General features: G+C 40.0%; 1 protein-coding gene across 5 annotated transcripts in view; it reads right to left on the reverse strand.

The window, feature by feature from the left end:
• The window catches only part of LOC103282503 (carcinoembryonic antigen-related cell adhesion molecule 5), a 92,328-nt gene that overhangs the window by 34,612 nt on the left and 40,695 nt on the right, over positions 1–17,021 (reverse strand). For 4 of the 5 annotated variants that reach the window (XM_062962155.1, XM_062962154.1, XM_062962157.1 and 1 more), the window contains 4 exons: positions 15,026–15,286; positions 13,719–13,994; positions 10,410–10,661; positions 6,495–6,770 (listed from right to left, as the gene is read on the reverse strand). In XM_062962155.1, the coding sequence (XP_062818225.1) occupies positions 6,495–6,770; positions 10,410–10,661; positions 13,719–13,994; positions 15,026–15,286 (1,065 nt within the window). The remainder of the gene's footprint in view (positions 1–6,494; positions 6,771–10,409; positions 10,662–13,718; positions 13,995–15,025; positions 15,287–17,021) is intronic. The other variant, XM_062962158.1, reaches the window with a different exon arrangement.

A 17,021-nucleotide genomic window follows, 5' to 3' on the forward strand; every position in this document is an offset into this window, starting at 1 on the left:
ACCTAATTTGATGTTTAATAGGCTTTTCCTTAATCCCTCCTTATTATCCAAGATATTCGCTTATCCAAGCTTCTGCCGGCCCGTTTAGCTTGGATAAGTGAGACTCTACTGTAATAATAATAATTATTATTATTAACATTGAGGCTGGGAGGCCATCTGTCAGGGGTGCTTTGCTTGTGCTTTTGGTCCACAATGGCAGAAAGGAGTTGGGCTAAATATATTATTATTATTATTATTATTATTATTATTATTATTATTATTATTGCTTGGTGGCCACCTGGTCAACTATAGTCCGGCAAAATGGGAAAAAAAGGAAAAGTATGGTATATAATATACAGTAGTCTCTCACTTATCCAAGCCTCGCTTATCCAAGCTTCTGGATAATCCAAGCTATTTTGGTAGTCAATGTTTTCAATATGTCATGATATTTCTGTGTTTACATTCAGAACCCTCCCAACGGATGGCCACCTAGTCTCTGTTGAATCAGATAACTTAAACTTTGGATGGGGTCTCTAAAGGCCATCCAGTCCAACCCCTTTCTGCAAGGCAGGACAACACCTTCAAAACCCTCCCAACAGATGGCCACCCAGTCTGTTGAATCACATAACCCAAATGTTGGAAAGGGCCCCTAAAGGCCATCTAGTCCAACCCTTCTGCTAGGGAGGAAGACAACATCTGATCCCTCCTGACAGATGGCCATCCAGCCTCTGCTGAAAGACTTCCAGAGAGTCCTAGAGTTGGAAGGGACCCCCAAAGGCAATCTAGTCCAGCCCCTTTCTGCTGGGCAAGAAGACACTATCCAATCCGTCCCAACAGATGGCCATCCACTTTCTGTTGGCTCACATCACCTGAAAAGTTGGGACTTCTAAAGGCCATCAAGTCCAACCTTTTCTGCTAGGCAGGAAGACACAGTCCGATCCCTCCCGACAGATGGCCATTCAGCCTCTGCTTAAAGATTATATGATATTATATCCCCGTTGGGGAGATGGAGGCGGCATACAAAAATAAAATTATTATGATTATATATTATTTATAAAGTCTTCCAAAGAATCGTAGAGTTGGAAGGAACCCCCCAAAGGCCATCCAGTCCAAAATCCCTTTCTCAGATAGGAAGACACCATCAAAGCCCACTCAACAGATGGCCATCCAGTTTCTGTTGACCAATAGAGCCCAAAAGTTGGACGGGACCCCTAAAGGCCATCAAGTCCAATCTCCCTGTCTCAGATTTTTCTTTCCGTGTCAGGAGCGACTTGAGAAATTGCAAGTTGCTTCTGGAGTGAGAGAATTGGCCGTCTGCAAGGACGTTGCCCAAGGGACTCTGCCTGAATATTTTGATGTTTTTACCATCCTTGTGGGAGGCTTCTCTCATGTCCCCGCATGGAGCTGGAGCTGACAGAGGGAGCTCATCTGCGCTCTCCCCGGGTGGGATTTGAACCTGGCAGCTTTCTCAGATAGGAAGACACCATCAAAACCCACCCAACAGATGGTCATCCAGTTTCTATTGACCCATAGAGCCCAAAAGTTGGAAGGGACCCCTAAAGGCCATCCAGTCCAACCCTTTTCTGCTAGGCAGGAAGACACTATCGGATCCCTCCCGACTGATGGCCATCGGCCTCCAGAGAAAGAGAGTCAATCATACTCTATATTTCCCTAGAGTTAAACGAGATCTGGGCCTGAATATATTGCACAAGATTTCTCTAACTTAAAATGATATATTTTTAATATATTGGGTTTGTGGTTCCCGTCCCCTTGATCAGGTCATGTAAGTGTTAGTTATTTCTATAATTGTATTTTTACTTAATAATGTGTTATTATGTTGTTATGTAATGTTTGTGTTGTTTTTATGATTGGAAACCGCCCTGAGTCCCATCCGGGAGATAGGGCGGTATATAAATAAAGATGTATTATTATTATTATTATTATTATTATTATTATTATTATTATTATTATTATTAAGGCCATCCAGAGCAATGACCTTTCATCAAGGAGGAAGACACCATCTGATCCCTTTGATGAAAAACAGGGATGGTTTGCAATTCCCTTTGGGACTCATTAGTATGGATTTATATTATTATTATTATTATTATTATTATTATTATTATTATTATTATTATTAAGGCCATCCAGAGCAATGACCTTTCATCAAGCAGGAAGACACCATCTGATCCCTTTGATGAAAAACAGGGATGGTTTGCAATTCCCTTTGGGACTCATTAGTATGGATTTATATTATTATTATTATTATTATTATTATTATTATTATTATTAAGGCCATCCAGAGCAATGACCTTTCATCAAGCAGGAAGACACCATCTGATCCCTTTGATGAAAAACAGGGATGGTTTGCAATTCCCTTTGGGACTCATTAGTATGGATTATTATTATTATTATTATTATTATTATTATTATTATTATTATTATTATTAAGGCCATCCAGAGCAATGACCTTTCATCAAGCAGGAAGACACCATCTGATCCCTTTGATGAAAAACAGGGATGGTTTGCAATTCCCTTTGGGACTCATTAGTATGGATTTATATTATTATTATTATTATTATTATTATTATTATTATTATTATTATTATTATTATTATTTCGCCATCGAGATTGCAATGGCCTACGGCTGAGCTAAAATGGGAAGTCAAACCACCAAGTCGGATGTGGGCTCTTTAAAATGCCTGCTATTTTGGGGAACCCGTTGTTACGTGTTTTTGAGTCACTTGTGGAAAAGGCGGTTGTTTGATGCTAAATGGGGAACTCTTAGACTTGGCAATCGATATACAGAGAAAAGGAACTAAAAAAAAACCCATGTTGTTTTAAAAAAGGCAAACTGGATATCAGAATTTAGTTGGAAAGATCAGGTTTGTTTATGGACAGTCACAGGCAATTGCATCCACCTCTTGGGACAGGGATTATAATCAGAGATTTGGGGACTCTGGATTCAAAATAAGGGATATTAGATGGGAAAGTCCTGGCTTTAAAAAGGAATACGTGCTGCTCAATATGCCAAAATATGAGCCAAGAGTATGCATCTACACTGTAGAATTAATGCAGTTTCATAGCACTTTCTCATTCAATAATTTTCTTGAAGTTTTTTTTCAACAAAGAATAAAATCTATAAGCGTTATAAAGAATGAAGTGATGGGGGAAATGAGGAAAGGAGAGAGAAAAAGAAAGAAGAGGAAGAAAAGAAAACAAAAATAAGAGAAAAGAAGAGAAAAGAAGATTTTTTTTTACAAAGAATAAAATCTGTAAAGAAAGATCAGGAAAGAATAAAGTGATGGGGGAAATGAGGAAAGGAGAGAGAAAAAGAAAGAAGAGGAAGAAAAGAGAAGAAAAAGAAGAAAAGAAGAAGAAAAAGAAAGAAAAAGAAGAAAAAAGAAGAAAAGGAGAAAAAAGAAGAAAGAAGAAAAAGAATAAAAGAAGGAAAAAGAAGGAAAAAGAAGAAAAGAAGAAGAAAAAGAAGAAAAGAAAAAGAAGAAAAAAGAAGAAAATAAGAAAAAGAAGAAATGGTAAGAGTATGCATCTACACTGTAGAATTAATGCACTTTGATAGCACTTTCTCGTTAAATAATTTTCTTGAATTTTTTTCCATAAAGAATAAAATCTGTAAGAGTTATAAAGAAGCATCAGGAAAGAATGAAGTGATGGGGGAAATGAGGAAAGGAGAAAGAAAAAGAAAGAAGAGGAAGAAAAGTGAAGAGAAAAAGAAGAAAAAAGAAGAGAAGAAGAAGAAAAGAAAAAAGAATTAAGAAGAATGGATAAGAAAAGCAATAGATGTTATGAACATGGACAAACTAACTAAAATACTTGCAAGATCGCAAGGAAAGAACACGAAAGAGACGGATTTGACCCCTTTTACAGAATGATTAAAAAGTAATAAAGTCAAATGGACTATCTAAAATAAAATTTAAAAAATAAAATAAATAATACAAGTAAATCACTACCAGTAAATGTTACAGAAAGATAAAATTGAATAAACAGATGAAGAAAGAAATATTTTTTCCCGCCATGAAGAAGAAAGGAAGGACACCCTTTTCCAATTTTTATTTTTAGGTTTTTCTATTTTTATTTTTAATTTTTTATTATTTTTAGTTTTTCTTTCTATCGTATTTTTTCATTATTATTTTTTCTCTTTCTCTCACCTTTTTCTTTTCCTACTTTACTTTTCTGAAAATGTTCCCCCACTTTTTATGTTTAAAGAAACGTATTTTACTTTCAATTAAAAAAAAAATTACTATTAAAAAAAAGAAAGAAAAAAGAAGAAAGAAGAAGAAAAAAAGAAGGAGAGGAGAAAAAAGACAATTTGATAGCACTTTAATGGTTGAGGCTTGATTCTATGGAATGGTGGGAGTTGTAGTTTGGTGAGGCATTAGCCTATAGATATCTATATATATAAAAGGGTAATGGAATCACGGCACCGGACAAAACAACTAAACTAAACGCCCCACAACCTCAAAAATTGACAGCACAACCTCTCATCCACGCCTCTACGTTCATTCAACAAAAAGAAAAGAAAAATAAAGTCCTAGCCACAGCAACACGTGGCCGGGCACAGCTAGTAGATATATAGATATAGACATAGATGGCGAAAGACCTTGCAAAACTACAACTCCCAGAATGGCATAGCCTTGCGTTAAAGTGACATCAAGCCCAATCTCCTTTTCCCAGACATGAAGACACCATCAAAGCCCTCCTAACAGATGGCCATCCAGTTTCTTTTGGATCACATTACCTAAAAGCTGGAAGGGACCCCTAAAGGCCACCCAGTCCAACCCTTTTGTGCTAGGCAAGAAGAAACCATCCGATCCCTGCATTAATCCTACCGTGTAGATGCACCTTGAGCAATAAAGCAACTTGGGCACGAAGATTAGAAATGTATCTGGGTTCTAATGATGCACATTTGGTAAATGCAGACCGAGGTGTAGGTTGGTATTTGTCAATCTTGGGTGTGTTGTCGAAGGTTTTCATGGCTGGGATCACAGGGTTGTTGTATGTTTTTTCAGGCTGTATGGCCATGTTCCAGAAGCATTCTCTCCTGACGTTTTGCCCACATCTATGGCAGGCCACCTCTAAGGATGCCTGCCATAGATGTGGGCGAAACGTCAGGAGAGAATACTTCTGTAACATGGCCATACAGCCTGAAAAACATACAACAACCCCCATCTTGGGGTGATTGCTCTTTTTCTATTTATTATTTACATTTATTTTTAAAATAATAATAATACCAATAATAGCAACTTTATTCTTAAATCCCACCATCACCTCTCCAAAGGGACTCGGGGTGGCTTACAGATGGCAATTCATGCCTTTTTAAAATGAAGTTACCCCAAACTCAATGATTTATTATTTTTCAACTACAGTTGAGTCTCACTTATCCAAGCCTCGCTTATCCAAGTTTCTGGATTATCCAACGCATTTTTGTAGTCAATGTTTTCAATATATTGTGATATTTTGGTGCTAAATTCATAAATACAGTAATTACTACATAGCATTACTGTGTATTGAACTACTTTTTCTGACAAATTTGTTGTACAACATGATGTTTTGGTGCTTAATTTGTAAAATCATAACCTAATTTGATGTTTAATAGGCTTTTCCTTAATCCCTCCTTATTATCCAAGATATTCGCTCATCCAACATTCTGCCGGCCCGTTTATGTTGGATAAGTGAGAGACTACTGTATTTATTATTATTTTGGACTAAGTTGTGGATCGGCATCACACAATCACGGATGTACAGTATTGCTCTTCCTAAAATGATTTATTATTTTTCAACTACAGTAGAGTCTCACTTATCCAACATAAACGGGCCGGCAGAACGTTGGATAATAAGGAGGAGTTAAGGAAAGACCTATTAAACATCAAATTAGGTTATGATTTTACAAATTAAGCACCAAAACATCATGTTAGACAACAAATTTGACAGAAAAAGTAGTTCAATATGCAGTAATTATATGTAGTAATTACTGTATTTACGAATTTAGCACCAAAATATCACGATGTATTGAAAACATTGACTACAAAAATGCGTTGGATAATCCAGAACGTTGGATAAGTGAATGTTGGATAAGTGAGACTCTACTGTATGTATCATTTTGTTGTTGTTGTTAGTGTGGTTGTTATGTTGTTGAAAGCTTTCATGGCCGAGATCACAGGGCTGTTGTATGTTTTCCGGGCTGTATGGCCATGTTCCAGGAGCATTCTCTCCTGACGTTTTGCCCACATCTATGGCAGGCATCCTCAGAGGTGGTGAGCTATATATATAGTGAGGATGCCTGCCATAGATGTGGGCGAAACGACAGGAGAGAATGCTCCTAGAACATCGCCATACAGCCCGGAAAACATACAACCACCGTTGTGGTTGTTGTTGCTCAACTTCTCCTTCCCTTAAACGAGACCCAAAGTGGCTCTTTACACCTTCCTTCGAATGAAGAGTTACTCCAAACCCAAGTCTTCCCATTCACTTCCTATGAGAGTAAAACCCAGACTTACAATAAACATCCAGATAATAGGTGCTGCTGCTATTAGAAAGGCTGTTATTGGCGTAACAGGTGTAGTTGCCGGAGTCTTCCCGGACTGTTGTGTTGAACGTTATGTTGCGGTTATCGTCGCTCAGATAGACGCGATCGTCGCTTTCCAAGACCTGGTCCCCTTTGAACCAGAAGTAGGAGACCTCGGTGCCCTTTGCGGCAGTGCAGTTCAGGGTCACTAAGGCGTCTTCCACAACCTTACTGGGAGTACTGGTGATGGAGATGTCGCTAACTGGTTCTGCAGGGAAAGAAAAGGGGGACGGATTTGGGGGTTATCCCTTTGGGCCGTTTTGGGGAACGCTGCTGCAAAGAAACCCTTTTCGGCTTGGAAAAAGATTGCGCTTGAGGTTCCATTCGCTGTTGAAAAGAAAACTCTTTAGTTATCTAAAGCTGACTTTTTTTTGGTTGCACTTCTACTCTCCTGCAGCCATTTCGCTTTCTCCCACGATCCATTTCTCGTTGAAAGCCGAAACGGTTGGTTCGGTTTGTTCCATTTTGGCGACGGAAATCAACCCGAAGCAAGTAGGAAACTCCTCAACGAATGTAGAAGGACAGGAGAGCTCACACTATAAAATGGTTTAGATATAGTTGAGCACAATCATTGTTGGGCTGCAGAAGGACAACATCATGGGGAAGATCAATGGTAAAAGGAAAAGGAAAGAGAGGTAAGGACGGGATTGATCTGAGGATTCGGCAACGGAGCCAGAAAGGATGGAGTTCCTTCCTTCTTTTCAAATCAGTTACAGATCTTTTGCAAAATAGAAAATGATTAAGTTTGGACAGCAGTTGAAGAAGACTCATGTTGATGAGAATCAAGTTGAAGGGAATGTAGAATAACAGACTGGAAAGAAAAAATACAGGACTATGGTTATATGAACATCAGTTGGGAGTCTCTGGTTTTGTGGTGAAATGCTGAGCATCAAACTCTAGTATGTTGTCGAAGGCTTTCATGGCCGGGATCACAGGGTTGTTGTATGTTTTCTGGGCTGTATGGCCATGTTCCAGAAGTATTCTCTCCTGATGTTTCGCCCACATCTATGGCAGAGGTTGTGAGGTATGGAGAAACTAAGCAAGGAAGGTTTATATATATATCTGTGGAAAGTCCAGGGTGAGAGAAGAACTCCTTGTGAGTTGGAGGCCAATATGAATGTTGTAGTTAATCACTAGGGTTGTCCAAAAAATCGTTTTGATTCTTATATCGGAATTATTTCGGATTGTTCTCGCTTTTTGAATTGAGTTCCGAGACGTTGTCCCTGGGCGCAACCAGCAATGTAATTTGAACCATTGTTGGCCCATTCTCTAAATGTGTCTTAATGTTTCGTTAAATTTTTTCCCCAAAAAATCATAAAAGACAGGAAATGTTCTGCAATTTGTTGAGCAAAGACTGTTGAATGTGATCTCCCACTGTACCAAATTTGATGAGGATAGCTCAAGAAATGAGGGCGGGAGAGCCCTGTAAAAGTCCCCCCCAGTTTCCTTTTTTTTTTTTTGGCGACTGCGCATGCGCGTCCGCCATTTTAGAAACATTTAGAATCATTACGAATTTTCGGAAATATCTGAAATTTTTAGGTGAAAAATCCGGAAATACTTTCTATATCGAAGCGCCGGCACCCTCTACTTTAGAAACGAGAATTGAAACATTTTTTTCCATCGATCGGACATGCCTATTAATCACCTTAATTGGTGATTAACTACCAATTAGCGCAGCTGGCTAGTAACCAGCTGCTATAAATCACTACTGACCGAGAGGTCATGAGTTCGAAGCCCGGGTCGGGTTAAGCCTCCGACCATTAATAGCCCCGGCTTGCTGTTGACCTATGCAGCCCCGAAAGACAGTTGCACCTGTCAATTAGGGAAATTTAGGGACGCTTTATGCGGGAGGCTAATTTACAACACCATAAAACTGCCAGCAAAACACGAGGAAAGGAATGAGGAAGTACAGCCACTACTGGACAGTGAAGCAACAGCTCCCCCTGTGGCCGGAATCGTGAAGCTGGAAAAATGTTAAAAATGCCTCTGAGTCTGTCTAATGTATGATGTTTATCTGTTGGCATTGAATGTTTGCCATATAGATGGAGGCGGGATATAAATAAACTTATTATTATTATTATTATTATTATTATTATTATTATTATTATTATTATTATTATAATATATGTGTTCATTGTAATCCGCCCTGAGTCCCTTTCGGGGTGAGAAGGGCGGAATATAAATACTGCAAATAAATAAATAAATAAATAATTGGCATTGAATAGCTTTATCTCCTGGCTTCTTCCTGCCTGGGGGCATCTTTTGTTCAGAGTCGTTAGCTGCCCCTGGTTGATTCATGTCTGGAACTCCTCTGTTTTCAGAGTGTTGCTTCTTATTTACTGTTCTGATTTTTGAGTTTTTTTTTTTAAATACTGGTAGCCAGATTTTGTTCCTTTTCATGGTTTCCTCCTTTCTGTTGAAGTTGTCCACATGCTTGTGAATTTCAATGGTTTCTCTGTGTCGTCTGACATGATAGTTGTTGGAGTGGTCAAGCATTTCTGTGTTCTCAAATAATATTCTGTGTACAGGTTGGTTCATCAAGTGCTCTGCTAGGGCTGATTTCCCTGGTTGGATTAGTTTCTCCATACCTCACAACCTCTGAGGATGCCTGCCATAGGTGTGGGCGAAACGTCAGGAGAGAATACTTCTGGAACATGGCCACACAGCCCGGAAAACATACAACAAACTCTGGTATGTTGGTCAAATGTGGGCAACATGGAGCTCCGTGTCAAACATCTTCATGGAAATTGCATTAAGGCAGAACACATGACAGGACTATGTGCAGAAGTTGCATTGCATATCCAATTAGTTACCATGAGAAGGGGAAAAACAGTACAAAGTTGCAATTCAGAATGTGGAGAATCAAAACAAAGTTTGGGATAACATTTCTGCAAAAGTGTTCATATAATTCAACTCATTCGTTCCAGCACCAATTGCGTCAACGCCTTACCCAAACAAAGTGTCATCTTCAATCCAGTGCAATCTCCAAAAGAACCCTTTCCAGTTTTCTCTGTATTATTTATGGAACATTCACAATTTAAATGAAAGTGAAACATGACCAAGAAGTATAATTTTTTTACTGCCACAGAGTTTGCGTGATATGCACATATCGGAATATTCAATACTGACTCAGAACAGCCACTGAAGTTATCATGAAAATTATGACTTTCTTGTTAAAGGTGAATCGAAAAGCACGGAGTAACGACGGGACAAAAGTTGAAGAAACCATCGTGTGTTTAAGCCCAGACATTCCCTCTACGTCTCCCAAGAAAAATGGCTGCAAGAAGTGGTGCCATTGCAAGAGCAAGAAAAGATCAACGAAAGAGAAAGAAATAATCACACATTTTGCCAACGTTCACCAATGGAATACCAAGTAAAAACTCAATATTTACTGAAGTGACAGTCCAGGTGCTGATTCAAGATAAGACGGAACGATTTTGTGCTTTGCCGACAGCCAATAAATCTCACAATGACCACAAAACGACACAGAAAGGAGTCCAAAACCAAGAAGTTGCAATGACCATCAAGAGTCAGGATTTGGAGACACAAAAGCGATCCCGAATTTGCAAAAAACCACCCCAGAAAAGTGAACGATTGATTTAAAAATGCCAGAAATAAGTGGATGCTTCATGTTTGATGAGACCGTCATGCAGCATCTCGTGGAAGACAAGAAGCTTCGGGAAAATCATTCCGGATAATAGGATAATCATTTGCAAGGATGGGCACCAATGGAAGGAAGCAAAGAAGACCCAACTGCAGAGGACAGATATCTAGACGACATTGGGAGGGTCGGATATATAGACGACGTTTTGACGTTTACGGAGACATGCAACCTGAGGATACTCACCCAGGACCTTGATCTCCAGGAAATGAGATTGATTCAAGCCAGTCTCCTCATTGAAAGCCTCGCAGATGTATTTCCCAGAATGACTAACAGTCAGAATATCAATTTCCCAATTGCTCCCATCGTGGGTTTCGTTGTTAAAGCGCCAAGTGTAGTTTGCAGGTGGATTGGAGACCGCGGTGCAGGACAGATTGAGACTGGAGCCTGTTTTGTAATATGTTGTGTTGGGGCTGATAAAGACGTCACTGGGCCCATCTGGAGCAGATACAGGAGAAGGAGAGGGTGGGTCTTTGGTGGGGTTTGGGGGGTGGGCAAAAGGGGCCCAAAGCACTAAGAGATGGATCAATGCACATCTGCATTTTGGGGGAAACATGGGCACCTTTTGAGGCTCCGAAATGCAAGGAAGGTTGAGTTTCTAAGTGACATCTCTATTGTCTAAGCGGAGAAGAGCCGGACATGGAAATGGCCTTCACAGAGAGTCAAGCTTCTGCTTCAAAATGGCAGATCTATCTATTTATCTGTCTATCTATCTATCTATCTATCTATCTATCTATCTATCTATCTATCTATCTATCTCGGTGGGACTGGATGGCCTTTGGGTGCCTCTTCCAACTATAGGATTCTATCTATCTATCTAACTATCTATCTATTTATCTATCTGGGTTGGTTTGGATTACCTTTGGGTGCCCCTTCCAAATCTAGGATGCTATCTCTATCTATCTATCTATCTATCTATCTATCTATCTACCTACCTACCTATCTATCTGGGTTGGATTGGATGGCCTTTGGTGTCTATTCCAACTCTAGGCTTCTGTCTGTCTGTCTGTCTGTCTGTCTGTCTCTCTATCAATTGATCTATCTATCTATCTATCTATCTATCTATCTATCTATCTATCTATCTTTCCCGGTGGGACTGGATGGCCTTTGGGTGCCTCTTCCAACTATAGGATTCTATCCCTTTCTATCTATCTATCTATCTATCTATCTATCTATCTATCTATCTATCTGGGTTGGTTTGGATGACCTTTGGGTACCCCTTCCAATTCTAGGATTCTATCCCTATCTATCTATCTATCTATCTATCTATCTATCTATCTATCTATCTATCTATCTGACTATGTATATATATATAATGTATATGTGTGTGTATATATATAATGTGTGTGTGTATTTACATATATACGTGTGTGTGTATATATAATGTGTATGTATATATAATGTGTATATATACGAGGGATCTCGGACGAATGGAATTAATTATATATATGTTTTAAGGTTTTTATAATGTGTTTTAACAATGTTTTTAATTGATTTGTATATATTGTTTTGTTTTTATGACTGTATTTTGGGCATTAAATTTTGACAATTTTTGTAAGCCGCCCTGAGTCCCCTCGGGTGAGAAAGGCGGGGTATAAATGTTGTAAATAAATAAATAAATAAATAAATAATCCAGAAAGTAGATTACGTTTTGGAATTGAAAATGAACAAAGTATAGGAGAAAACTTTTACCATATGCAGTTGAAAGCCACACCCAAATACCACTTCTCAACATAGTCGCCATTCTAATCTATGCATTTACCATATCGATGAATGAGCTTGGCAACTCCTTCCCCACAAAACTCTGCCGCTTGCATCCTCAATGCAGCGTTTTGGCAACGATGCGCAGCTGCCGGAAGGTGAGACCGGCTGGTTGAGGACGCAAGTGGCAGAGTTTTGTGGGGAAGGAGTTTCCAAGCTCATTCCTCGCTATGGTAAGTGCCTAGATTTGAATGGCACATTTACATGGAAGAAGATGAGAATAATGATTTGATCAGAGTTGGGCAGTCTTATCTTAAATTTGAGCTTGATGTAAATATTCAAAAACATTTAACCTACTGATGCCTCAATTAATGTAATTTTATTGGTATCTGTTTTTATTTCTGAAATTTACCACTCTCGGCTTATACAATTTTTTCCCAGTTTTTTAATGGTAAAATTAGGTGCCTCGGCTTATATTCGGGTCGGCTTATACTCGAGTATATACAGTAAATTTTGCTCTGGACTTTCGTCGGGTTTTCAGAGGTGTTTTGGTAAGTTCCTTCCTCTGAAACGGAGCCGACTCTATTTTGGAGGAACTATCTGCCTAAAATGGGAAGTAAGTTCAGCCTGCCGGGACGCTGAACCCAAATATTTATATAATGCTATTTTTAGGCACTTGCTGCCGACTTGAAACGAGGTGTTTTGGGTTTTCTTTTGCAATGTTTTTAGATCTTTATGAAGTATATTCAAAGTATGAGTTCTGGGGCAAGAAGAACTGGGCGCAACAGCCTCCAAGTCAGATTTGTTTGCAAAGAATCTTCAAAATACAGTTGCCAATTACAGTTTTAGAGGCCTGTCTTTAAAGTTGGAGTTTTTAAACAAAGTAGAATTAATGCACGTTGGCATCACTTTAATTGCCATGGCTTGCAGCCATGGAATCCGGGAGTTGTAGTTTTACAAGGCCTTTCGCCTTGTGCTACAGACTCCTGGAAGTTGTAGTTTTCCAAGGCCTTTCTTCGTATGATATGGAATCTGGAAGTTGTAGTTTTCCAAGGCCTTTCATCTTATGCTAAGGACTCTTTGAAGTTGTAGTTTTATAAGTCCCTTTGCATTATGTTATGGGCACATGAGACTTGGCGTTTTACAAAGCCCTTCACCCTATACTATGGACTCTTGGGAATTGTAGTTTTATAAGACCTTTCGCATTATGTTACGGGTGCCTGGGACTTGAATTTTTACAAGGCCCTTCACCTTATGCTACTGACTCCTGGGAGTTATAGTTTTACAAGGACTTCCATTTTATGCAACTGACTCCTGGGAGTTGTAGTTTTACAAGGCCTTCCGTCTTAAGATATGGACTCCTGGGAGTTGTAGTTTAACAAGGCTTTTTGTCTTATGCTACTGACTCCTGGGAGTTGTAGTTTTCCGGAAGGAGAAGTTGAGCAACAACAACCACAACGATTGTTGTATGTTTTCCGGGCTGTATGGCGATGTTCCAGGAGCATTCTCTCCTGACGTTTCGCCCACATCTATGTCAGGCATCCTCACTATATATAGCTCACAATCTCTGAGGATGCCTGCCATAGATGTGGGCGAAACGACAGGAGAGAATGCTCCTGGAACATGGCCATACAGCCCGGAAAACATACAACCACCGTTGTGGTTGTTGTTGCTCAACTGCTCCTTCCCTTAAACGAGACCCAAAGTAGCTCTTTACACCTTCCTTCGAATGAAGAGTTACTCCAAACCCAAGTCTTCCCATTCACTTCCTATGAGAGTAAAACCCAGACTTACAATAAACATTCAGAATATAGGTGCTGCTGCTATTAGAAAAGCTGTTATTGGCGTAACAGGTGTAGTTGCCGGAGTCTTCCCGGACTGTTGTGTTGAACGTTATGTTGCGGTTATCGTCGCTCAGATAGACGCGATCGTCGCTTTCCAAGACCTGGTCCCCTTTGGACCAGAAGTAGGAGACCTCGGTGCCCTTTGCGGCAGTGCAGTTCAGGGTCACTAAGGCGTCTTCCACAATCGTACTGGGAGTACTGGTGATGGAGATGTCGCTAACTGGTTCTGCAGGGAAAGAAAAGGGGGACGAAGGGAGAAGGACGGGGGTTATCCAAAGGAGAAGTCATGGATCTTGATCCAGAGCCTTGTTTTGGAAACAGGATCCAGTCAAGCATCTCCTTTCCGAAGCCTGGCACGCTTCAGACCTATTTCGCTCCGAGAGACAAAACGGAATCAGTGATGAAACGGATCTTAAAGTTTTCCAAAGGTGCAGAAAATTCAATAAACCGCAACGGCGGGTGCAAAGGAACGGAGCGCACAAACGGAACCGCTTTAGATGCGATCTACCCGCATGGATTCGCTGCAACGTTAGATAAATCAATACGAATGAGAGAATTGATCTTAGTTTCCCCCCTCCAAAATTTGGAAACGAGAAGGAAAAGAGTTGAGTGAAGTATATTTACGGATTCGGCGCAGAGTCGGCTCCATTTTTGGAACCAAGGCCATCAAACCAAAGAGGACGAAGAAGACAGATTTGGCGCAAAGTCGGCTCCATTTTTGGAACCAAGACCATCAAACCAAAGAGGACGAAGAAGACAGATTTGGCGCAAAGTCGGCTCCATTTTTGGAACCAAGACCATCAAACCAAAGAGGACGAAGAAGACAGATTTGGCGCAAAGTCGGCTCCATTTTTGGAACCAAGGCCATCAAACCAAAGAGGACGAAGAAGACAGATTTGGCGCAAAGTCGGCTCCATTTTTGGAACCAAGGCCATCAAACCAAAGAGGACGAAGAAGACAGATTTGGCGCAAAGTTGGCTCCATTTTTGGAACCAAGACCATCAAACCAAAGAGGACGAAGAAGACAGAGGCTGCAAGAACAAAATGATTGATTTTCGTAAACGGTGCCCAAAGAAGCACAGAAATCAATGTTTACATACGATGCGCAAAAGACAGTGTGAGGCACCCAAACGAACGACCAAGTTGAAATCCACCCAGTGAGCGTGACTCGAACTCGAGCACAAGGCGACAGCGGGTCAAGACGGCCGTAGGATGGAGACGGTCCTTTGGGGTTCGGACAGAGTGACCGCTACTCACCCAGGACGACGATCTGCACGGAGCCGTCGCTGGAATGGCCAGTGTCGGCGTTGGACGCATTGCAATGGTAGGTGCCGGAATTGTTCATCGAAAGAACCGGAATCACAAACAGAGATCCGTTTCCAATAGGCAGCGAATCATTGTTAAAGTACCAAGTGTATGTTGCCGGGGGATCGGAGTCGGCCCAGCAGGACAGGTTCAGGCTGGTGTCGGCCAGGTAAAGCTGCTGCCGGGGCTCAATGACGACCGGATCAGGCCCGTCTGGAGCAAACACAGGGAATCAGCTGCAGGTCAGAAAGGCCGGTCGCACCGAGGGCGGATGCAGACATGGCTCGGCTATTCTTTGCGCATGATTTGTAAACGCGTGTCCTTTGTTTAATCTCTGTTTTGTGCCGTTTCACAGGTCTTTTATAGAAATACGTTTTAATCTGTAGCTTTTATAGAAATACATTTTGATATGTGTAGGTATTATTTATATCCCACTCTACTTGGCAAACCCTATATCAGCAACTGAGCCTAGATTATTATTGTTGTTATTACTACTACTACTATTATTATTGCTACGGCTTTAGATTTATATCCCACTCTACTTGGCAAACCCTATATCAGCAACTGAGTCTATATTATTATTATTATTATTACTACTACTACTACTATTATTATTGCTGTGGCTTTAGATTTATATCCCACTCTACTTGGCGAACCCGATATCAGCAACTGAGCCTATATTATTATTATTATTATTACCATTATTATTGCTGCTGCTTTAGATTTATATCCCACTCTACTTGGCAATCCCTATATCAGCAACCGGGCCTATATTATTATTATTATTATTATTATTATTATTATTATTATTATTATTACTACTACTACTACTATTATTGCTGCTGCTTTAGATTTATATCCCACTCTACTTGGCAAACCCTATATCAGCAACTGAGCCTATATCACTGTTATTTTATTATATTACATTATGTAACACTATGTTACATTATGTAAATTTGAAACATTTTCTGTTCCTGGTTTGAAAGTCTTATTTCCTGTTTCCTTGTGCGGTCCTGACTTTGAAAGCAGTTCTTCTACTCCACAAACTTCATTTTTGTGGCCACACACAAGGTTGAATTGGTTGAGACTCAATGATGAGACATTCATTGAAAAACTATGGCAACATGTGCTATAGCAGGATGTCCTACTTATGTCCTAATAAACTTTCCCTGCGTTTTTATGACAGAACCAATTAGGAAATGACATTGATAACCCAGGAACAATAATCGTAGTGTTCTATGGTGTTGTTTTTAGAATAATTTCCTTTTTGAAACAGCTGTGCCCACCCACGCATTGCTGTGGCAAAGTATGGTGGTATGGGAAAAAAAGTATTGAGGAATTGGTGGTAGTTAAGGTAAAGGGTAAAGGTTTTCTCCTGATGTTAAGTCCTAGTTGTGTCCAACTGCACATTGAAGTGGATTATATGGCAGTGTGGAGTCAAGATAATCCAATTCAAAGCAGATAATATAAGATTATAAATGGGTTATATAGCTGTGTGGAAGGGCCTTGAGTCTAAACTGGCATATAATCCAGTTCAAATCTGATCATCTGTATTTTATAGGCAGTGTGGAAGAGGCCTGAGTGAGGCCTAACTCTGCCTGTCCCCTGGGCTGCGTGGGTTGCTAGGAGACCAAGTGGGCAGAGCTTAGCCTTTTAACTGGCAGCAATTGGATAAAACCAATTATTCCTCTCCCTCTAATTAGGATTTTATTTTTCTTTTCTTTTTGTTGTATGAACGTAGAGGCATGGATGAGGGGTTGTGCTGCCAAGTTTAGTGTTTCTGGGATGTGTAGTTTTGTGGTTTTGTCCTAGGCTGAAATTTCATTACCCTTTTATATATATAGATATATATTAGACATGTCCAAAAAATCGTTTTGAATCGTATATCGGAATTATTTCGGATTGTTCTCGCTTTTTGATACGCATTCTGAGACATTGTCTCACAGCG

Source organism: Anolis carolinensis, unplaced genomic scaffold (assembly GCF_035594765.1).
Source record: "Anolis carolinensis isolate JA03-04 unplaced genomic scaffold, rAnoCar3.1.pri scaffold_10, whole genome shotgun sequence".
NCBI classification, from domain to species: Eukaryota; Metazoa; Chordata; class Lepidosauria; order Squamata; family Dactyloidae; genus Anolis; species Anolis carolinensis.